Raw genomic sequence first — 23,088 nt, 5'->3', positions numbered from 1 at the left:
AGTCAATATTTTGTTTTGTCTGTGTTAAAAGGTTGAAACATGGTGATATTGAGGCAGATGTTTTGGAGGGAATTCTTTCTTCCATCATGGGAATTGTAGAGGGTGGGGGAGGGAGCAGACCATGCAAAGGTCTGTTGACCTTGGGGTGGAGGGTTTCCCATTTTTGGAGCAAGCGTGGCTGGAATGAGGTTTCTTCCAAAGAGCTCACTGGGTTGATCAGTGGCTATAAAACAGCAAATCAGTTTGAAAACAGCACGCACTTACATAGTGATTATTTATTTCCCCCCTCCTATTAGCTTGACAATATTTTGAAACAATCATGGTCAATATTTTTGTGTCTCTCCTGTGACTAAACTCCTTTTCTCCGGAGGACACTTTGCCACAGTATAAAATAATTTCAAGAATGTATAAACATGCAGCTATACTCTGGGTCTGTAGTTTATAAAATACTGTTTGAATTGTGTACCCATTTGAACTAATAGCACACTGACTACTAGTTCTTCCATGTGAACAGTTGACCTGTTTTTCTAAGCAGGACAGCTTTCTTGCCTTCTAGTACGAGTGATTGTTTTTTGGCATGCAGAGCATTCCTGGTACTGATGAATGCTTATCCACTAAAATGCGCATCAACCATGAAAGCATTTTTTTGAAATGTATTAAATAGTTAGCTTTTACATGAAATACATTGCATCTTCTGATTTTTTTTGCCCTTCCCCCAGTCTTTCATTACCTGGATTTTAAATTCTATGAATTAGGTTACTATGTTTTGACTTTTATTTGAGATATACAGTTGTTTCAATATAGGCCCAGTGCACAACTATCTAAATGATCAGTTCCTTAGATACCACTTGTGCAAAGTATCTTCCATGTTTGGAAGTGAATTGACTTGTAGAAAAGGTTTGGTTACTGTGTGACATTATTATAATGGTGTTTTATTTATTAGTGTCACAAACAGGCTTGCATTGATACTGCACTGAAGTGACTGAAAATCCCCAAGGCACCACCCTCCAGCACTTGTTCAAGTACATTGAAGGAGAATTTAACATGGCCAGTGCAGCTAACTAGCATGCCTTTCGGACTGTGGAGGGGGAAACCCACGCAGACACAAGCATTGACCCAAGCCCGACTCAAACCCGGGTCCCTGGTGCTGTGAGACAGCAGTGCTAACCACGTTGCCACTGTTTAGAAGTTTCTAAAATTCTGTTCTATTGGATGAATGTGAAGTCATTCTTAACTAGTGTATATCCATATTTTTATAAAGTTTTTAAAAGTTTTGTGATCTTTGATTTGGTTCATTTCTATTTAATGTTATCTGTTTCTAAAGAACTAAATGATTTTGCACATGTGTATTGCAGCTGATGAAGAAGCCAATCAAAGAAAACTTGCACAGGAAGCAGAGAGACTTTATCACACTGGAATGAAAATGATAAATAGTACAAGTAAAAAGAATCAGAAAAAGGAGTAAGCATCCTCTTTCAATTATAAATTCCTCTCCCCTTGCTTTTCCTTGGTGCCATTCTCCTAGCTTAAAGGTTTGATGTCCAGCAGTCATTAGGAATTTAAGGATGCACCTTCTACGCCCACTTAATAGGGATTCAGGCATGGCATAACAAAAGTCCTTGGAGGGTGGACTTTCCTTTTTTGTCCTTTGGTTCCACTGAAATGGATTGTGCTACATGCCCTTTTTGTATTTGTGTTCTAGTTGTGATTGATTTATTAATTAATAGATACAATTGCAACCATAACTTTTAATGTCCTGACTTGGATCTTCTGCTAGGCTGCTACAGCTATTGAGTGTTGTCTTGCCATTTATGGCTCTTTGGAAGTACCAGAACTTGGTGTAAATAATTATTTTGTTTTTCTTTACTTTTAAATTTTGGAAGTAGAGCCAGAGGTCATTAGGAATATAGGCAATTTCTAGGGACTGTTAAATATTGGAAGGAAAATATGGCATCTTTGCTGGTAAGGAAACCTGTACAAAGGCGGGACTGAGAGTACACAGTGTCAAATTTATCAGCTTGGAATGTGCTTGTCCTTGGATAGGGTGTTGTGCAAACCCTAGCACTAATGAATACTGGACATTTCAGCTGCTTAACTGTTTCCCAATTGACACAGATCACAATCCTTTTATTGGTTATATTCACTATGTTTTTGTTTTGATTTAGAGGCTATAAAGTACTTGTGAAAGCTGCTGATATGGGAAATACCAAGGCCATGGAGAAAGTGGGGTATGCCATGCTGTTGGGTGATTACCTGAAGTTGAACATTGGAGCAGCTAAGAACTTCTTTGAGACACTTGCAGAGCAGGGGTCTCCAAAAGGTCAAACAGTAGGTGTGCTTTAACTACATCATAACTACACAATCTTGACTGATCATTAGGTATGGCATCAAGTAACATTGGAACCAACTGAATGATTTGAAGAACATGATCTGAGCTTCAAGATCTCTGAACGGTAATGCAAACATATAGTATTATGTTGGATCCTTGGTGCTACAATCCGTACATTTAAATTTCAGATTTTATTATATAATGGTGAGATTAAAAAGGCAAATATTTTGTGTATTTTTGTACATCTGAAAGGTTCTATGACAAAGTTCTTAAATATTTTTAGATAGGTTAGTATGAACAAAAACATTATCATTCAATTTCTTTCTTGTTCTTGACAACTTATGTTCTATCTCATTTTTGGAAAGCTTATTGATCCAGATCCATTCTTCAGCATAAATACTTGCCCAATAACTGGCATAAGTTAAGGAAATGTGTATGAATGTTTGGATTAAATCATCCACGCATTCCTCATGTATGAAGCAAATTACTGTCACCACCTTTCCGATTGGGAGCAGAATAAAACGTCTTATTCTCAATTCTAATGGAATTGTATTGAGGTTGATCCAAACAGCAAAGTTTTCAGTCGGGGTCAGTTTCTACATGCATGTTTGTGATACTTGGTGCTCTTCTCCACCTCAGTCAATCCTATCCATTGCCTCCTCTCAGCCACTGTCTGGCTCCTGCAAAACTCTCTTTCCTTGACCACTGTTTCAGGCTGGACTTCTGTATTCCATTTGAAACTTGAAGTACTTCCTTGTGCTTCCAGTACACCTAACTGCTTCTGCTATTCCTCCAATCATCCACCATGTAACTTTCCACTCATTCCGAGCTCTTCCCATGTGCTATTTCATTACAGTCCCCATTGACTTTTATTTAGTTCCTGGTTTCTTGTACGCAAGTTCTAATTTTAGTGTGTATCCCTTCATTTTTTGTTTCCTTTTCTGTCTCAACAGTCCAAAAATGTGCAGGTTAGGTGGATTCGCTGTGATAAATTGCCCCTTAGTGTCAGGGGAATAGCAGGATAAATATGTGGAGTTACAGGGATGGGGCCTAGGTGGGATTATTGTTGGTGCAGATTTCATAGAATCATAAAAACCCTACAGTGCAGAAGAAAGAATGACAGCAATCCCACCCCAGGCCCTATCCCCTCAAACCCACATTTACCCAGTTAATCCTTCTAACCTACACATTCTGGGACACTCTGGCCAATTTAGCATGGCCAGTTGACCGACCTACCTACCTACCTACCCCCCCCCCCCCCCCCCCCCGCCCCCCCAACCACCACCTCTGGATTGTGGGAGGAATCCGGAGCACCTGGAGGAAATCCACACAGACACGTGGCGAACATGCAAACCCTACGTAGACTGTAACTCAAGCAGGAATCAAACCCAGGTGCCTTGAGCTGAGGCAGCAGTGCTAACCACTGTGCTACCATGCTGCCCAAAGAACCTAATGGCCTCCTGCACTTTATGGATTCTGATATCCAGCCTAGTAATGTCCCACCGTGAATTTTGTTCCACTGACTTCAGGTTCTTGTGCACTTTTTTCCCCTACAGACTCTTTGTCATGCTTTCATTGAACCAAGGCTCTGGAATTCTGTTCTTAAACTCCTCTGCCCTTCTATTTTCATCTCTTGATCCGCTCAATCAAAGCTGTTGTCTTTGGACAAGCTGGTCATTCCTAGTCTTTCCTCCTTCGGCTCTGTTTATGTACAATAGAAGTGTGTGACATAATAATGAATAAAAGTCAGAGATGTGCCTCTCAAGGTTCCCACTTTTTAACATATGGTTTCAAACTTTGTGCAAGACAAACAGGTAAATAGTTATCTCACTTGATTTCAAAACATTTATTGCAGATTGATTGTCTTCTCATGTGTTAACTGCTTTAAATGATTTAAGTATTTGGAAGCTTTAAATCATTTATTTTTTAAATGTAAATAACCTTTTTGTGAAGGGAAAATAAAATATGGATTTTATTTCAACAACTTTTCAACTGGCTTGTGTTCTGTTTCTAGGCCCTTGGCTTTCTTTATGCATCTGGAGTGGGAGTCCACTCAAGTCAAGCAAAGGTACTACAAATTCTTTATTATCTGGCTTGCACGGGAAAGGTTGGTGCTGGCTGATGGAGAGTTCCATTTACCAATGAAATACAGCACAACAATACTCGTAGCATAAGCTAATATGCAAGTACTGGGGAAGTAAAGTAGTGTTCTTTTAATCTTCAACAGTACATTAAAAATGTTCCTGATAACTTTACAAATGCTTCTGGTTGGCAGAATGATGATGCATGTTAGGGGCACATCAGAAATTCCTGTTAGGGAATTCTGGTTAGTAGTGTCAGTGACACAGCTTACTATATTTCACTTCCTTTTTTTGTCAGGTCGTCCAGTTGCCCCCTCCTTGCTGAATGTGGTCTTGTAGGCTTACATGCAGCAAACCTCCTAACATAGACTTTCTGTTTTCATTTGTAAAGGCATTGGTATTTTACACCTTTGGAGCACTTGGAGGAAACTTGTTGTCACACATGATTTTGGTATGTAACTTTGCCTATGAGTTGTAAACAGTGTGCACATTAAAATATGCAAAAAACAGACTAAATGCTTTCATTTACCAACCCAACAACAGGAGAAAAAAAATTATTAAAGCTAACAGATGGATCAGAAGAGTGGGCAGAATTGTCTTCTGTTCAATTTTGTGCTTCATTTTACAAATTATGCTGTAGAATGTGTATTTCTATAATCTCAATGGGCAGTTGAGGCTACCTCTAATATCTTTAAGGCAAAGATAGATTTTTTTGAACAGTAAAGGAATTATGGGTTATGGTGAGTGGCTGGGTAAGGGGAGTCGAGTCCACAAAAATATCAGCCATGATTTTATTGAATGGCGGTGGAACAGGCTTGAGGGGTCAGATAGCCCTACTCCTACTCCTAGTTATGTTCTTAGCCCAAAAACAGGAGAAAAATATAAACTATTAAAGTTAACAGCTGGATCAAGAGTTAACAGAATCATCCTCTGTTCAGTTTTGTCCTCCAGTTTGCAAATCAAGCAGTGGGAGGAAACTAGAGCGCCCAGAGGAAACCCATGCAGGCATGGAGAGAAAGTGTAAACTCCACACAGTGAATTTCCATAATCCATTTTCAATGAGCATAGATACGATCAGTGTTTTTCAATAATGCATCTATTTTTCATCCTTTAGGGTTATCGATATTGGGCTGGTATTGGAGTCCCTCAGAGCTGTGAATCTGCACTAACTCATTACAAACTGGTGGCAAACTATGGTAAGCAATCAAACTTTTATCGGATTGTGTATGTGTGTTTTAAACTATAGAAATGAAGAGTATTACTGATACTTAAAAACACAAAATGCTGGAAATGCTCCAAGTCTGGAGAGAACATTACAGGTTGACCTCTCTTCACTGAAAAGTTTGAAGTAGGTTTTGAAGCAGCTGCAAAGAGAGAGAATTGAAAAAAGAATAAAAAGGAGGGTCTGTGATGGGGTGAAAGACAGATTACGTAACAAAAGGGTTGATGGTGCAAGGTCCAAGGGAGTGTTAATGGAAGAGATAAAGAAACAAGAGAGTCTATCGGTAGTATTTTATCTTTTGCATTATGTATGCTTCCTAGGGTCCCAAGTAAATAGTCACAGAATCATAGAATTCCTACAGTGCAGAAAAAGGAGGCCACTTGGCCCATCAAGTCTGCACTGACACTGAGCATCATACCCAGGCTCCTCGCCCTATCCCCCATAACCATACATATGTACCCCACTAATCCTCCTGACCTACACATCTTGGAACACTAAAGGACAATTTAGCGTGGACAATCCATTTAACCCACACATGTTTGGACTGTGGGAGGAAACCAGAGTACCCAGAGGAAACCCATGTAGACATGGAGAGAACTTGAAAATTCCACACAGTCACTCGTAGCTGGAATTGAACCCAGATCCCTGGAGCTAAGGCAGCAATGCTTGCCACTGTGCATGAGTGATTTTTCCCTGAAGATGTATCTGTTTAAGTTTCTGTTTAAAAGCATGCATGGATGTTGAAGTTGCAACACAGCAACTGTCCGTTTGGCCTAACCACTCGACTTCAGCACTTGCTTACATGGGCGCAAATCATTCTATTTACATCCTAAACTTGTATTGAACATGCATACAAATATTCAGCCCCTCAAGCATGTTCCACCATCCTCTAGGATCATGGCAGATCTGACTGTGGCCTCAAATGCCACATCCCTGGTAAACTGACTTCTTTGTTAGTCAAGGATCTCTCCACCTCCACCTTGAAATATTTAATGACCCCACCTCCAACTATCCTGAGTAATAGAATTTCAAGCACATTTGACCCTCTAAGAAATTTTCTTCACTGTCATAAATGGGGGTGCCCTTGTTTTTAAGCTGTGGTTCTAAGTTCTAGTCTCTGCCACAAGGGGAAACATCATTTCAGCATCTACTCAGTCAAGACCCATTAGAATCTTCATTTAAAATTATGTATACTTTCAACCCTTTCCACTTACCCTCCAGCCCAATGGAAATGGCAAATGGAATTTAATGTTGGCAAGTGCGAGGTGGTCCACTTTGGTAGGAATAATGATAGGAAGGATTATTACTTACGTGGCGAAAAACTGCAGCAGGCGACGGTGCAGAGGGACCTTGGGGTCCTTGTGCATGAGTCGCAAAAACCCAGCTTGCAGGTGCAGCAGGTGGTCAGGAAGGCGAATGGGATGCTGGCCTTCATAGCGAGGGGGATTGAATATAAAAGTAGGGAGGTCTTGCTGCGGCTGTATAGGGCATTGGTGAGGCCGCAGCTGGAGTACTGTGTGCAGTTTTGGGCGCCGTACTTACGCAAGGATATTTTGGCCTTGGAGGGAGTGCAGAGGAGGTTTACTAGGCTGATGCCGGAGTTGAGGGGGTTGAGCTATGAGGAGAGGCTGAATAAACTAGGCTTGTACTCGTTAGAGTTTAGAAGAATGAGGGGAGATCTCATTGAGACGTATAAGATGATGAATGGGATGGATAGGATAGAGGTGGAGAGGCTCTTCCTGCTCAGAAAGGATAGTAGGACTAGGGGGCACAGCCTCAAGATAGAGGGGGGGTGGTTTAGAACGGAGTTGAGGAGGAACTTCTTCACTCAAAGGGTGGTGAATCTCTGGAATTCTCTGCCCATTGAAGTGGTGGAGGCTACCTCGCTAAATATTTTTAAGACGCGGGTTGATGGGTTTTTGATAAGAGAGGGGATTAAGGGTTATGGGGAGAGGGCGGGAATGTGGAACTGAGCCACGACAGATCAGCCATGATCTTATTGAATGGCGGGGCAGGCTCGAAGGGCTAGATGGCCTACTGCTCCTATTTCTTATGTTCTTATAACACGGTGTCACAGTGGTTAGCACTGCGGCCTTACAGCGCCTGTGATTCCCCACTTGGGTCACTGTCAGTGCTGAGTCTGTACGTTCTCCCTGGGTTTCCTCTGGGTACTCCAGTTTCCGCCCACAGTCTGAAAGACGTGCTGATTAGGTGCATTGGCCATGCTAAGTTCTCCCTTAGTATATCGGAACAGGTGCTGGGGTTGGCACCTAGGGGATTTTCACAGTAACTTCATTGCAGTGTTAATGTGCGCTTACATAATGACACTAATTAATAAACCAAAAGAAACTAATTGGCCTAGTTGTTACCTCAACCACGAACCTAGAAATGATTTCCACACAATTCTCATATTTGCTCTGCCCTCTGCTCTAATCTATTTTTCACATTTAGTCATTAAGGTTGCATCCAGATCTGTATCAGCAATTATTTTATTACAAAAGCAGCAGCAGCATTGCTGTGTGAGTGAAGCTTGAGGTATTTAGTATTTTAAGTGAAAGTTTTCTACAATGTGAAGGATAGCGCAGTGAATTATTTTCACCTTGTTCAATAGTTTGGCACTTGAGTTATAGTTAGAATAGTCATAAAACTTGCATTAACATTGCAATGAAGTTACTGTGAAATTCCCCTAGTCTGGCACCTATTCAAGTCTGTGCGCCTAATCAGCATATCTTTCAGGATGTGGGAGGAAACCTACACAGACACAGGGAGAACATGCAAACTCCACATGGACAGTGACCCAAGCTAGGAATCAAACCCAGGTCCCCTAGTGAAACAGCAGTGCTAGCCACTGTGCCACCATGCCTCCCATATGAGTGCTTTAGAATGAATGATAAGTTTTTTTTTATAAAATTACTAGTTCTAGTTTGACAGTAAAACAAAAAATGCTATTTCTGGCAGCTGTCCTTTGTATGGATCTCATGCTGGTGAAGTATTTCATTAATTTTTGATTAAATTTCTTCCCCAGTTGCCAATGATATATCTCTGACTGGTGGTAATGTTGTTCAGAGAATACGTCTTCTTGATGAAGCTGAAAACTCGGGTGTTGGCAGTGGAATGCTGGAAGATGATTTAATCCAATACTACCAGTTCTTGGCTGAAAAGGGAGATGTCCAAGCACAGGTATCATATGGAAATGATCTCGGGGAAATAATTTGAATAAAAACAAATAATTGTTTGGTCCTAGATCTGAATTTGTCATTATAGCTAAAATGTAAAAGTCTTGTGCTTGTTGGCACAGGCATGGAAGCTGAAGGGCCTGATCCTGTGCTGTGCTGTTCTTTGTCGCCCTCTCGCAGCATTACCCCACAAGTGTGTGTTACATATCTGTATAACAACTCTCCTTTTGTATTTTAATTCCTGCTGATTTAAAACTTGCAAACGTGACAAGATCTCTAAATGGAATCCTGAAGTGAACAAAGACTCCAGTAAAGTTGCAAAATAGTTGTCTGTCTTTTTTAGGTTGGACTTGGTCAATTGCATTTGCATGGAGGCCGAGGTGTGGAACAAAATTTTCAGGTAATTGTTTGCAAGGGCACTTGAAGTTGGAATGTTTTTCTTGGTGTTGCAAGGAGTGAGTCGATTCTGCTGCATTTTAGAGGTAGCATTTTTAAAACCTTGCAGTCTAAGTATTTCTGTATAGAGAATGTGTTTTCCTGTATGATTTATTGCTAGTTTACTTTCTAGAAAAGTTACTTCAATGGTAACTTGGAGATCTCTTCAAAAGGGATAAAGCCACCTTATCTTGTGGTAAAGATTGTGATGCTATCAACTGAGAAATAATGGGCCTTAACTCATAGTCAGAGGTTTACAGCATGGAAACAAGCTCTTTGATCCAACTTATCCATGCTGCCCTCTTGTTTTTAAACCACTAAGCTAGTCCCAATTGCCTGCATTTGGCCCATATCCCTCTATACCCATCTTGCCCATATAACTGTCTAAGAACTTGTAGCTTATCCCAAAAGATGCATGGAGTGGAAGCGCACACTCCCACTAACACTTCCTAGAATCACTGTACTCACAGCATTTCTGACTGGTATCCTATGACATGTAATGTTTTTATGCTTGCATGTTAATGTAATATGCGCTGCAACTCAGCCTTCAGGCTCTTTTCATAAATAAAATTCGATTAATAAACTGATGCTGGCCAACTGCTCAAAGTTTAGTATTCTAAATATTATTACACTGCAGCAATTCACCAAAGATCCTGAGACAGCAGCTTCCAAACCCACAACCGCTTCCATCTAGAATGACAAGGGCAGCAGATACCTGTGCCCATTGGGTTGGTGGGTAAAGGGAAAGGTTTGGAAGTATACATATTTTTCAATGCAAGAACACCATCCCTTGCAAGCTTCCACCAAACCACTCACCATCCTGACTTGGAAATATATTGCTGTCCCTCTGCGGTCACTGGGTCAAAATCCTGGAATTTTCTCCCTAATGTCAGTGGTTGACCCACAGCAGATGGCTTTTGATTTGATTTATTATTGTCATGTATTAAGATTCAGTGAAAAGTATTGTTTCTTGCGCACTATACCGACAAAGCATACCATTCATAGAATAGGAAACAAGAGAGTGCAGAATGTGGTGTTACAATCATAGCTAGGGTGTAGAGAAAGATCATAATGCAAAGTAAGTCCATTTGAAAATCTGACAGCAGCAGGGAAGAAGCTGTCCTTCTAAAGCATTGTTAGAGTTACAAGAGTTAGCTTAAAGTAAAAGTTAGTATAAAGTTTAGAAACACAGAGCGAGAGTAAAAGGTAGAATTAGAAGGTATATTGGGCACAGCTTGCAAGAAGTTGCATCGCTTCAGCGATGCGAGAAGGCAGCTCACCATCTCCACCGTAAGGGCAACCAGGAATGGGCGATAACTGCTGGCCAAGCCAGCAACACCCATGTCCCAAGAATGAATAGAAACAAGTTCTCCGCATTTCACTTTCCAACTTCTATTTTCAGTAGCAGGAATTCTTCACTACCTGCTCTAAATTTTAACATTTCTAACTTGTGTGTGTGTGTGCATAGAATATTTTGGGCAATCTACAGTACAACTGAAGTAGACAAATTAATTCATAACAGCTTGAGTTTTGTTGTTTGTCTTTTATAGAGAGCCTTTGATTACTTCAATCAAGCAGCAGGAACTGGGAACTCCCAAGCAATGGCATTCCTTGGAAAGGTAAATGCTTAAAATGATACACTTTGCAAAATAGAGACCGGTTATAATTGAAAACTTTAAAACTGAACTTTTTTTACACAAACAGATGTACTCAGAAGGTAGTAATGTTGTGCCCCAGAACAATGATACTGCTTTTCATTACTTCAAGAAATCTGCAGACATGGTAAGTCCTTCTTTAAATAGCTGTCAAAATAATTTTGCTTTGGATTTTCACTTATCCCATCCAAACTGATTAACCTTTTAAAGACTGAAAATGTTTAAATATGTGATTAAATATCCTGAAATCTTATTTATTCCATGAAAATATTTGTGTTGTTGAATGGAAGTGTTCTCTCCAAGCTTCTGGACAAACTATAATCTTCTAAGTAAGATAACTGAATTATAGATGGGCGCTGTGGCTGCCTGTACAGTCCCAATTATTGTACCAGCAGTTTGACTGTTGACTTAGGTGAAATTGTCAATCAGTACTTTTTCTCTCCCTTTTGCCTAAGGAAGATAAATAGGTTCATATTCATTCAGTTGCATCCTCAATGGAAGATTAAAACCAGGTCAACTGTTTAGCCTATGTCCAGTGTCACAATATGGATTCCATTACACTGGTTGATTAGTTTGTTCTATTCGCCACATCACATGCAATGGGTGGAGGTGGCTCATTAATCAGCAAATCAATGCCTTAAAGTGTGTTCTTAATCATTGAGCAATATCCAGCTCCTCAATAGCCAAGAACACAGCGGACTGTTGATGGGATTGGGGAGGATGTGGTCAATCACTGTATAAATCCTCTATCCAGTAATTGCAATCCAAACAGGTAGCTTGGTTTGCAGATTCTGGATGGTGGCTCAATGTTTGTAAGAGCACAATTTGGCATATTTTACTTGGAAGTACTCTTCCATGAATTGATGATCATACTGAATGTCAGCAAGTCTACATTTGTTTTCACTGATCCAATTCCCTGTGCGTATATAGTAGAGGTTGGGCCTCAGTTTGTTTCATGCTATTTGTAATCTTGTGTGAAGATTGAAAAACATTATGTAACAGGCAGTAACTTTGATTACCAGGGTAATCCCGTTGGACAGAGTGGCCTTGGAATGGCTTACTTGTATGGAAAGGGTGTCCCAGTGGTGAGTATTACTGTTTTTCAAATCTGATTGCTATAGCTACTTATGGAGTGAATAATCTTGGTTGAAAATGGGGAGGAGAGCCAAAGTTTTGCACTTGGTCAGTCATTTTGCAGCATCTTGAGAGATCTTGTGGAAAGACCGTGTGGACCCCCCAAGCTGAAGAAAGCTAACAAGGGCAAACGTGGAAAAGCAATGGGTTATAGCCTGCTATGCTGTAACAAGCAATCCCCTATATTAAGCCCCTCAATTGAAGTTCAGTAATAAAAGATGATGCAAGTCCAGCTTCTTCAGAAACTCACTATTCTCTTTACACCTCCACATACACATCCAATGCCACCTGTAACCCCTTTATATACCCCCGTAAGTACTATTAAACAACTAATATACAAATTAGTGAAAGGTTGCAGTTAACCCATTCCCAACACCCAATAATGCCTACCGATGCTCATAATTTGAACTTTCCAACAACTGATAGAACTACTACTTGGAGTCTGTTTACAGGCACAATACCCTCGGCCAAAACCCAACAGTAGTGCTTCTTTAAAGTGCCCAATCAAATTCCTGTATACAAGTAATAGGTAACAGTTAAATATACTGGTCAGACCACATTTAATGCTGGATTTCAAATGTGTTAATGAAGTCCATCTCTGCCTTCCCTCATGTTTTAACCCCTCCAATGTCAGGAAACTTGTCCAACTTCAACCCTGGGTGAGGGGCAATTCGCTCCACTACAAACTGGGGAAAGCAGAAGTCAAATATTGTTTCCTCTTCACTGATTCTGTCCTTTTCCATGTTGTCCTCTGGAAGCAGACTGTTTACAATCTTGGTGTCCAGTTCGATCCCAAGTTACATTACAGATCTAGTGATTATTTTTAGCTCTGACGTCTCGCGTGTGAAAAATAAATAACTAGCGCAAAAATCAATTAACCTAGTTTCTCAGATGGGGATTGATCCTGCTAAAAACGTTGCATTCCACCCTTTTTAATTGTTTGTATTTGCACAGTAAGTCACTGGGATGCATTCAAGCAATGTAATAAGAGGGTTCCTCAAATACAGACAAGTACCACGGTGGGTGATTGTTGAACCAAGTTGCTTCCCTTTTAATTTTTGTTGTATTAATGAATATGATGTAGTGCATGTGTGATTCAATGCAAGTGTAGGTAATCGTTTTTCCTCCTCTAATAGAATCATGAATTGGCACTGAAGTACTTTCAGAAAGCTGCTGAACAGGGTTGGGTGGATGGACAGCTCCAGTTGGGTTCCATGTATTACAGTAAGCCATTGTTGCATTTCTTTACTCATTATGCACTTGCTAGAAGTTCCCTGTTTTTTTTCTATACCAGATGTATAGCCCCTGGCTAATTTTCTGAAGTGTGACAATACGTCATACACTTGCTGCTCCTCCTCTTCTTGTCGCTTGCCAGGAGTGCAGTATCTTGTTTGAATATGGCCCAATAAAAGTTAATGAATTGAATGGTATTGATAAGCCAAATGATGAGAAATGCAACTGCTGTGTATTTCAATGTCTGGTGCTGTGAATATGCATGGGTACAGGATGTTGGGATTGATTTAGTCCTGCCCATCTGTCTTTGTGTACATTAGGATCAGTAGATAAAAAATAATGCTACTGTGTTTATAGATTTTGCTGCACTATTTTCTTGAGCAGTTGCACTGTCAGATTATTTTTGCTTCAGTGTACTTTTCAGATTAACTGTTGGAACTCTGAGCAAGTGGCTGTTTTATCTATTCCAAGTTCTTTTTAAAGAATATTTTTATTCGTGGTTTTTCATTTTATATTTGCCACAAAACAACAAATCTCCAAAGTTTAATATCAGTGTAGAGTGACCATTCTACAACAATATATAGAAAAGACTAGTGAATATTCATATAAATTATTCCAATTATCAGTTGTTGTAGTCAGTACTTTCTCTCATGGGTAAAGAATACAAAGGAGAGTGCAGGATATAATCATGAGCACGTGGCCCCATCATGCGCACTCTTTTCTGCAGGATAACAGAACTGTGCAATATGAGATGTCTTGTGGGATAATGTATAACCAACTCGGGGTAACCTCAACATTCTAGGACCCCCCAAACAATGAAATGATAACATATCATGAGGTTCTCCCTGTTCTATGTCAGCCAATGCTCATGTACTGGAACCAGTAAGCTGGTGATTTCAACATCTCACTTGGGCTATCAACATTACAAACCTTCCTTCCCTCCTTTAGAGGGATATGGTCCCCGGAAAGGTAGGGGTTTTAGTTCAGTTGGTCAGCATGGTCAGTGCAGGCTTGGAGGACTGAAGGGCCTGTTCCTGTGCTGTAATTTTCTTCTTTTGTTCTCTCTTGCTTCTGTTTTTGGTTATCACTGCCTTCCTTTCCGCTGAAAATGAATTACACCCAGGGTACCATACGGCTGATCGTGGCCTAAATTTTATGTTGGAGGTATGTTTTTACAATAGTGGCATTTATTTGTCTGGTAGATGGCGTGGGTGTGAAGAGAGATTACAAACAAGCCTTGAAGTACTTTAACCTCGCCTCACAAGGTGGACACATACTGGCTTTTTATAACTTGGCTCAAATGCATGCAGTTGGCAGTGGTGTGATTCGATCTTGTCACACAGCTGTTGAGGTAAGAATCTACAGCCGGAAATATTCTTCAATAACTGCCTTTGAAAGTAAGAATTTAAAGTGCTGCGCAGTGGTTGCACTTAGAAAATCTAAGGTTCCGTCCACATGATTACACGTCTTTAGTTTGCAAGCATACTGTGGTTATGTGACAGCACAAACCTGATTCATTGGACACTGATGTAGTTGGCAGTATGCTACTAAGTTACTACACCTTCAATTTTCCCCCTGCAAGGCATCTGACTTCATATCTTTGTTTTTTACTTCAATGATTCCTACTGCTGCAACCTTTTCTTCTCTTCCCATTTCCAAGTGTCAAAATCCTTCTACAATCTTTGTCCATGAGACTTAATATTTTGAGCTTTGCCAGACTTTGGTACAACTAAGTCCAATCCTATAAGGGGCAACTATGTGCATGTTCCACTTTTGGTTAATGGATTTTGACTGAATACAAGATCTCTGCCTTCTCTCCAAGCTTGAACACTGAAGTCACAGAATTCCTGCAGTGCAGAAGGAGGCCTTTCAGCCCATTGAGCCTCCATTGACGACAATCCCACCCAGGCCCTTTCCCCTTGGCTCCACATATTTACCCTGCTAATCCATTGACACTAAGGCAATTTAGCATGGTCAACCAACCTAACCTGCACATCTTTGGAATGTGGGAGACATCAGAGCACCTGGTGGGAATCCACACAGACACGGAGAATGCGCAAACTCCACGCTGTCACCCAAGACTGGAATTGAGTCTAGGTCGCTGACACTGAGGCAGCCGTGCTAACCACTCACATGGAGGAATGGTGACAGAGGTTTACACTGCTGTCTCATAGTGCCAGGGACCTGGGTTTGATTTCTGACTCAGGTCACTGTCTGTGTGGAGTTTGCACATTTTCCCCCAATGGGTGCGGGTTTCCTCCCACAATCTGAAGGATGTGTTGGTTAGATGCATTGGCCATGCTAAATTCTGTGTACCTAAACAGGTGTGGAGTGTGGCGACTAGGGGATTTTCACAGTAACTTCATTGCAGTGTTAATGTGCGCCTACTTGTGAGCAACAAATATATAAAAAAAACATTGTTGCCTGTGCCATCAATTGTAGCATAGGCTTAACTGAAAACCTCTAACTTGGCACAGCTGAGAATCACACCTGAAACCTTGTGGTTAATTCTTGCCTCGTTATATAATAACCAAGCTGCTCAAGAAATGTTTTTAAAGTAAAAAGACATGATCAGTTGTCATTCTGCTGTATATTTGTAATTAGCACTTTGAGCTCTCAAATAGTAAATTATTCCACTGAATTTGGAAGCAATCTTAAATGATGCTCATGTACTTTTGTTCTTTGATTCTTTCAATCTTGCTGTTAAAAGGCAAACAGTGAATTAGCATTTATTTAGAATTCCCTTTTCTGCTGATTTCCAGTTGCTACATGACTTGAAAGAAGGCTCTAAGCACCTAGCAGCTCATAATATCGATCAGAAGGCGATTGATAGATTTTTATCATACTGTCTCTTAACAATTCTATCAAAACAGCAAGAAGAGACTTGAACAAAAACAGAAAATGCTGGAAAATCTCAGCAGGCCTGACAGCATTTGTGGAGAGAATCTTAGAATCTCTAAAGTGCATAAGGAGGCCATCCTACCCATAGTCTGCACTGACCTCAATCCTACCCAGGCCCGATTCCCACAACCCAATGCATTTACCCTAGCTGGTCCCCCTGACAACTAAGGGGCAACTTTGCACGGCCAGTCCACCTAACCTGCACCTCTTTGGATTTTGGGAGGAAACTGGAGCTCCCGGAGGACACCCACGCAGACGCTGGGAGAATGTGTAAACTCCCCACAGACAGTGACTCAAGCCAGGAATCGAACCTGGGTCCCTCCTGCTGAGAGGCTGCAGTGCTATCCACTGTGTACCCCAAGGTTGAAAGATCACTCTAGGAGAGAGGAGTCATCCAGACTCGATGTTGGCTCTATTCTCTTCTCAGCTGCTGTCAGACCTGCTGAGTTTCTTCAGCATTTTCTGCTTTAGTTTCAGATTGCAACAACAATGTTTTGCTTTCAAGAAAAGATTCAAGGCAATTATAAGAGCGCAGATTTCTTTTCAAACTAATTTGATGTAACTTTGTTTTTTGAGATTGCTTTGGCTAACTTTCTGAAACATTCTCTTTTGTTTTTGCAGTTATTTAAAAATGTCTGTGAGCGTGGTCGCTGGTCAGAGCGACTAATGTCTGCATACAACAGCTACAAGGAGGGAGACACTGACTCGGCATTAGTACAGTATTTATTATTGGCTGAACAAGGCTACGAAGTGGCCCAGAGCAATGCTGCATTCATTTTGGATCAAAGTGAGAAGAAAGTCTAGCATTATTTCAGCTGCCTTGTTCAATCTTGGTTCTTGTTTTAAAAATGTGCAATTTTTTTCTGTGATCTGTCATGTGACTTAAAATTACACTGTTACAACACAAGTGAGCCACACGGATTTAGATCAGGAAGGATTATTAATACTCTACCTTGCACATTTTAACAGAAACTGAATTGCAATGCTGTGGTGTGCCTGCTGGTGGAGCTGCTGATACTTGACATTTTTACAAGCTGTTAACTGGCACCAGCAAACATTTGATTAAAATGTATTGGCTACAATGTTAAATTAGTTCAAACCTCAGTTCGTAGAAAGCATCCTTTCCGGTTGTATCACAGTTTGGTATGGCTCCTTCTCTGACCAAGACCTGCAAGAAACTACAAAGTGTTATGAATGTAGCCCATTCCATCACACCAGCCTCCCATCTGTTGACTCTGTCTATATTTCTTGCTGTCTCAGAAAAGCAGCCAGCATAATTGAGGACCCCACGCAACCCAGACATTCTCTCTTCCACCACCTTCCGTCAGGAAAAAGATACAAGTCTGAGGTCACACACACACTGCTACTCAGGACCAGCCCTTTCCCTGCTGCCATCAGACTTTTCAATTGACCTTCGTTATATTAAGTTGATCTTTCTGTCCACCCAGCTATGACTAACTCATTCTGCACCGTCTCCTTCTCTGTGAATGGTATGCTTTATCTGTAGAGTGTGCAAGAAACACAACTTTCCACTGTGTCCCAATGCATGCAACAATAAATCAAAATTTGGAAAGAAACGAAGTTAGGAGTTGAAATGTTACATTTCAGACTATAACATTTTCTAACGAAACATTTCACAATCCTAGGTATTGAGGGCGCAAGGTTAACACAGACATAATATCCAGTGGGGAATTGGATTTAATGAAAATGTTTGCAATGCAGTTCAGTGAGCAGATATTGATAATTACTGGCAAGCGGAGGATTTTTTGGAAATTCTTTAAGATCAAGTGAATCCATTTTACTGAGTTTAAATGGTTCAGTTGGTCAGTTATGAAAATGTTTTTCCGATGTACCTTTGGACGAAGTTTCTCCAAGATCAGTTACGAGAAATAAATCCTTAATTTACGTTTTCTATTCTATTTGCAGAAGAGGCTAAAATATTTGGCGAGAATGAAACTTATCCACGGGCACTATTGCACTGGAACAGAGCGGCAGCGCAAGGTGAGATTTCAAGACTAATAAAGAAAAGAGAAATCTTGTGCATTTCAAGAAAGCAGCTCACCACCACCTTAAGGGTAACTAGGGATGGGTGATAAATACTGGTCAGCAAGTGACACCCATGTCCCATGAATGAATTAAAAGAAAGATTCATGTACAGTTTGTTGCCTTTCAAATGCTGATAGGCACGGTGGTGTGCATCCATAATTTTTTGAAGCAGTTACCAGTCGTTCAAAGCAAGTGGTTATTCCCCATCAACGTCTGCACATAAGTAATATTAACATAGTCAAACCACCACAAGGTGACTGTTCTGTCACAGGTAATTAAGAATACAGTTATGCACTTCTTTTCCATGATTGTAAAATAGCTTTGCAAAACTGCTGTGAAGGAAGAGCTTTCCTTTTGTGAAGTGTGTGTAAAGCTTAAATATAGATCTCAAATTGAGGTTTACTTGATAAAAGTAGGTCTTGTATAAAATGATACTCGTGCTTAAAGCAAACTTCCAGACTTAATCAGTACGAAATAAAAGCAGGAAATGTTGGATAGACTCAGCATCTGTGAATAACGGACCAGTTTATGCTTAGAGCCAATGTGATTCCTCTACAGAACTGAAGAGGGATAGAAATGTAATGAATAATACATAATTGGAGACAGGGCTGAAGGAGCTGGGGCAGAATAGATAGTGATAGCTCAACCGAGGAGAAATTGATCAAAACACAAGGGAAAATAAGTGTTATTGGTGGCATTAAGGACTTAAGTGCTGATAGTGACATACAGGGTATGATAGCAAAATGCGTGAATAGGAGAGCAGATCAGTGCTCAGTCACCCATAATCACGAAAGATCATTAATTTCATTTCGAAACACTTGTGGTAAGCACAGCTGGTTTTATTCTCCTTCAGTACAGTAATAAGAGGATACTGTGATGTTTAAAGACACCTTTCAGATGGCCCTTTCTTCTTTGTGCTACTTTTTTCTCCCACTGACTTATGCAGATTGTTTTAAATTGGAGCAACTTTTTCAAACTTCTGTAAAATGACACTTGCTCATGCTATGTAACTGTTACAGCAAGTTTCTAAATTACTGAAAATTAAGCCAGTCGTATTTAAAAACGGAATTATACATCTGAGCTGATTCTCATTTACTTGTGTTTTGAACAATATTAAGGAAAGCAACTAAGATAGCCTTAGAGACGAGGATATGATTCAGAAGCATGAACTGAAAAGATGCTGCCATCTAGGAGACTGAATAGAAAATTGCAATAGAAAAGCCTGCATTTCAAATATCTATTCTGGGATCATTAATTACTTTCCTGAAGAGACTTGGAGAATGAGGCTCATATGACGGAAATATAATTGCTATCCATAATGAATGTCAAGTTCTGTATGCATTTAAATATTTTGTGTTTCAGGTTATACAGTTGCAAGAATCAAACTTGGAGATTATCATTTCTATGGTTACGGCACAGACATTGATTATGAAACTGCGGTGATTCATTATAGACTCGCCTCTGAGCAACAGCATAGTGCCCAGGCCATGTTTAACTTGGGCTACATGCATGAAAAGGGCCTGGGCATCAAACAGGTATGAGTTTGAAAATGATATGTCTATTGTATGTTTGTCGTCTTAAATTGAAGAGGAAAACTGATTCTTCCTTTGACTCTGCTGCCTTGAATTTGCCAACGTTTTGCATCGAGTTCTGTTGGTTTTGCAGTGTAGTTGCCACTCTATAACTAATGATCCATAATTAGTTCTGGAGTTTCCTCTGTTCTCCTCAATCTCTTTTACCTCACTTTCCTTCATTCAGACACTTCCTAAAGTGATAGCTATAACCAGGTTTCAGTTGTAATATCTCCCTGGGTAACTTGGTGTCAGGTTTTGAAAGAATGTTCTAGTGAAGCATGCTGGGGCATTTTGATGGGCAGAAGTGCTATATAAATGCACAATAAAAACAAAGTTCTTGAACAGAACTGTACTGAAAGGTCACATCTGAAAAACCATTGTTTCTCTCTAAGCCTGCTGAATACTTGCAGCATTTACTGTTCTGTTCAATCTCCAGCAACTGCACCTTTTGTATTTACATGCTGTATACATAAGTTGTTGTCAATAGGTTGCCCTGATATTCCAATTATACTACTCTAGCTAGATTGATTGTAATTGTCCAGATTTCTTTGAAGACTCTTTGGGGGCAATTCTTTGAGGCCATTAAAACCCTGGTTGGAATCGTGATGGCCCATTCAATTGGGTGTTAGACAAAAATAAAACAGGTTTGTTGGGCTTCAGAAGAGACTGTTAGTTAAGATTGTATTCAGTGGAATTTAGAGGAGAAGGAATCTCAAACTTATAAAATTCCAGCAGGATTAGATAGGGTAGATTCAGAAAGAACGTTCCCAATGGTGGTGGACTCCAGAACTAGGGGTCATAATTTGTAGAACTGAGGTCAGAAAAAATTTCTTCACCTAGAGGGTAATGAATGTGTGGAATTCATTACCACAAAGTAATTGAGGCCAAAACATTGCCTGATTTCAAAAAGAAATTAGATACATCTCTTGGGGCTAAAAGAATTGAAGGATATCGGGGAAAGAGATCAGGATATTGGATTTGATCAGCTGTAAACCAAATGAATGGTGGAGCAGGCTTAAAGGGTCAAATGGTCTACTATTTGTTTACATTGAGCCCTAATGTAATAAAATATTCCAATGCACTCCATAGTGAGTATCAAACAGAATATAACAACGTTGGGGCAGATGGCCACAAGTTTTTGATCAGTTTTTTAAAGGATTAAAGAGAGCTGTGGATCTTTAGAGAAGGAAATTTGGTTCTTGGGGATTGGGCAAATGAAAGCCAATGGTTGCACAGTTGAAATGCTCAAGAGGCTGGAATTAAAGGATCACTGATATTTGAGTTATGAGGCTTGTGGAGGAGATTATAGATTGGGAGGAGGTGAGACATGCAGGAATTTGAAATCGAGGATGAGTATTTTAAAGTTAAGGTGTTGTTAACCAACAACAAGCAAGTCAACAAGCACGTGGGTAGTGGTGAACATGTAAGGCAGCTCTCTCTACTTTTCTCTTTCACTCTTTGAACTTGTTATCTCCTTTGTTTCATCCTGTCTGTTATTTTATATATACATTGGTGCATGTGGTTCAACTGCCAACGTTGTGGGAGATACCTACGCCCTTAGTTTTCAGGTGAAATGTCGGAAGATTTACGTGCAAGGGGACAAAATTTATTAGCCAGGTTTGACACAACACTGTAGTAACATTGTGTGAAGTCAAAATTAACAAGTGAATCAGCTTCCGACAATAAGTCTCAGGCTTCAGACGGCAATTCTCTGAATCTTTTGCTCACGTACATTTTAACCCCAGGGGAGGTGTTTTGCATATGTGCAACCATGCAGGTACTAATGTATTTCCTTTAGGCAGGAGAAATGTGTTTTTTAACCAAATAGTGTGATGAGGATTAAAGCAGAAAATATTTGATATACTCAGCTGGTCAGGCAGCATCCATGGAGAGAAACAGCTGATGTTTCGGGCCCTTCATCAGAACTTGGCGTCAATATTGAATTGATGAAAACGGATATTGCCTGGCTGGCACTAGCTTTGTGCTGAGTTTAATTTCTGTACAACATCAGTCTGCTGTAGCATTTCCAACTAAATTAATGTAGTTGGTCACATTGTATTAAGAAAATGAAAATTCTTATCTTTGTTCTTTCTGAAGGACATTTATCTTGCAAAGCGGTTTTATGATATGGCTGCAGAGACGAGTCCTGATGCTCAAGTCCCTGTCTTCCTTGCACTTTGTAAACTAGGCATGATGTATTCACTGGACTACCTGAGTGAAACCAAAGTAAGTAAACACAAATGAAAGGGTAGCAGAACTTTATTAATTTTTTTTCTCTTGGTGTCCTGCTCTATCCAGCTATCACTCCATTACAGGGAATCTTGCATGGCCGTCCCTGATTTGGCTCAGAAACATTTACAGCTGCATTTATCTACGTGCCTCCATTCAGATGCTAGTTTCAGCACCAGAGTCAGAGGTTTACAGCATGGAAACAGTCCTTTCAGCCCAACTTGTCCATGCTGTCCTTTTTTTAAAACCCCTAGGCTAATCCCAATTAGCTAACCAAATGGGCTTCCTGAGCTCTTGCTTGCTGGTAGCAAGACCAGCAAAGGGTTATTTCAGAAGGTGGCTCCTTGATTGCCTCCAAGCTCGTCATCCAAGTAAGGGCAGCAAGCAGACTGCTGCTGTTGACAGCAATTAGAGTTGGGCACGAATGAGCTAGGTAGGGGTTGAGCAGGTGCCTCAACATGAAGGTGGCCTTGGAACCATACACTTCAAGTAAGAATGTAAAGGGACCAACCTTTCCAAACTGTAGTTAAAACTATAACCCATTGTTGGGGCTGTTTGTCCTGCCTGAAGCTGCCTCTTTTGATTATGGAGCCAGTAAGTTGCTTCAGAACCTGAGGATTGTAAATCTTGGGAATTCTCCAGCCCAGAGGCCATCAAGCGCAGTCAAGATTAAGGTCCATGCGATTATTGGTCAATCAGGCCAAGTGGCCTTCACCTCCTATTTCTTCATATTGAGCTCAATGTTTCCTTGCCAGGTCCTGACTTTACACCAACTGAGTGGAGGTCTGATAAATTTCTGACTGCCCTTGAGGTTTTATGCTTCATTATTGTCACCAAAGGCCTATTAAAGGGAGGAAAAATCCTACGGCAGGATTTTTGCACTGGCCAGGAAATTTTAAATCTGCAAACGCTATAGTTTGGGTAACAAGTTCATATCTGTGAACTGTGCATTGGAGAAGGGGTGGGGGAAATAAAAGTGCACAAATGTTGTTGGAATTTGATATTTATGCAGGTAGTGGATTTTCAAGATTTAGTTGGATACCAGTAGAGTTTTTCCATCTGGGAGAATATTT

General features: G+C 40.4%; 1 protein-coding gene across 1 annotated transcript in view; it reads left to right on the top strand.

Moving 5' to 3' along the window:
• The window catches only part of sel1l (SEL1L adaptor subunit of SYVN1 ubiquitin ligase), a 36,024-nt gene that overhangs the window by 10,943 nt on the left and 1,993 nt on the right, over positions 1-23,088 (top strand). The window contains exons 5-20 of the mRNA XM_080202337.1: positions 1,356-1,461; positions 2,166-2,328; positions 4,344-4,397; positions 4,802-4,861; positions 5,525-5,606; positions 8,658-8,812; positions 9,152-9,208; positions 10,794-10,862; positions 10,948-11,025; positions 11,921-11,983; positions 13,169-13,256; positions 14,468-14,616; positions 16,788-16,953; positions 18,093-18,167; positions 19,575-19,747; positions 21,884-22,012. Of these exons, the coding sequence (XP_080058463.1) occupies positions 1,356-1,461; positions 2,166-2,328; positions 4,344-4,397; positions 4,802-4,861; positions 5,525-5,606; positions 8,658-8,812; positions 9,152-9,208; positions 10,794-10,862; positions 10,948-11,025; positions 11,921-11,983; positions 13,169-13,256; positions 14,468-14,616; positions 16,788-16,953; positions 18,093-18,167; positions 19,575-19,747; positions 21,884-22,012 (1,667 nt within the window). The remainder of the gene's footprint in view (positions 1-1,355; positions 1,462-2,165; positions 2,329-4,343; positions 4,398-4,801; positions 4,862-5,524; positions 5,607-8,657; positions 8,813-9,151; positions 9,209-10,793; positions 10,863-10,947; positions 11,026-11,920; positions 11,984-13,168; positions 13,257-14,467; positions 14,617-16,787; positions 16,954-18,092; positions 18,168-19,574; positions 19,748-21,883; positions 22,013-23,088) is intronic.

The sequence above is a fragment of the Carcharhinus amblyrhynchos genome, chromosome 14 (genome assembly GCF_965287045.1).
Source record: "Carcharhinus amblyrhynchos chromosome 14, sCarAmb.v2.hapA, whole genome shotgun sequence".
Classification (NCBI taxonomy): Eukaryota; Metazoa; Chordata; class Chondrichthyes; order Carcharhiniformes; family Carcharhinidae; genus Carcharhinus; species Carcharhinus amblyrhynchos.
This window is presented reverse-complemented; position numbering and strand designations above follow the sequence as displayed.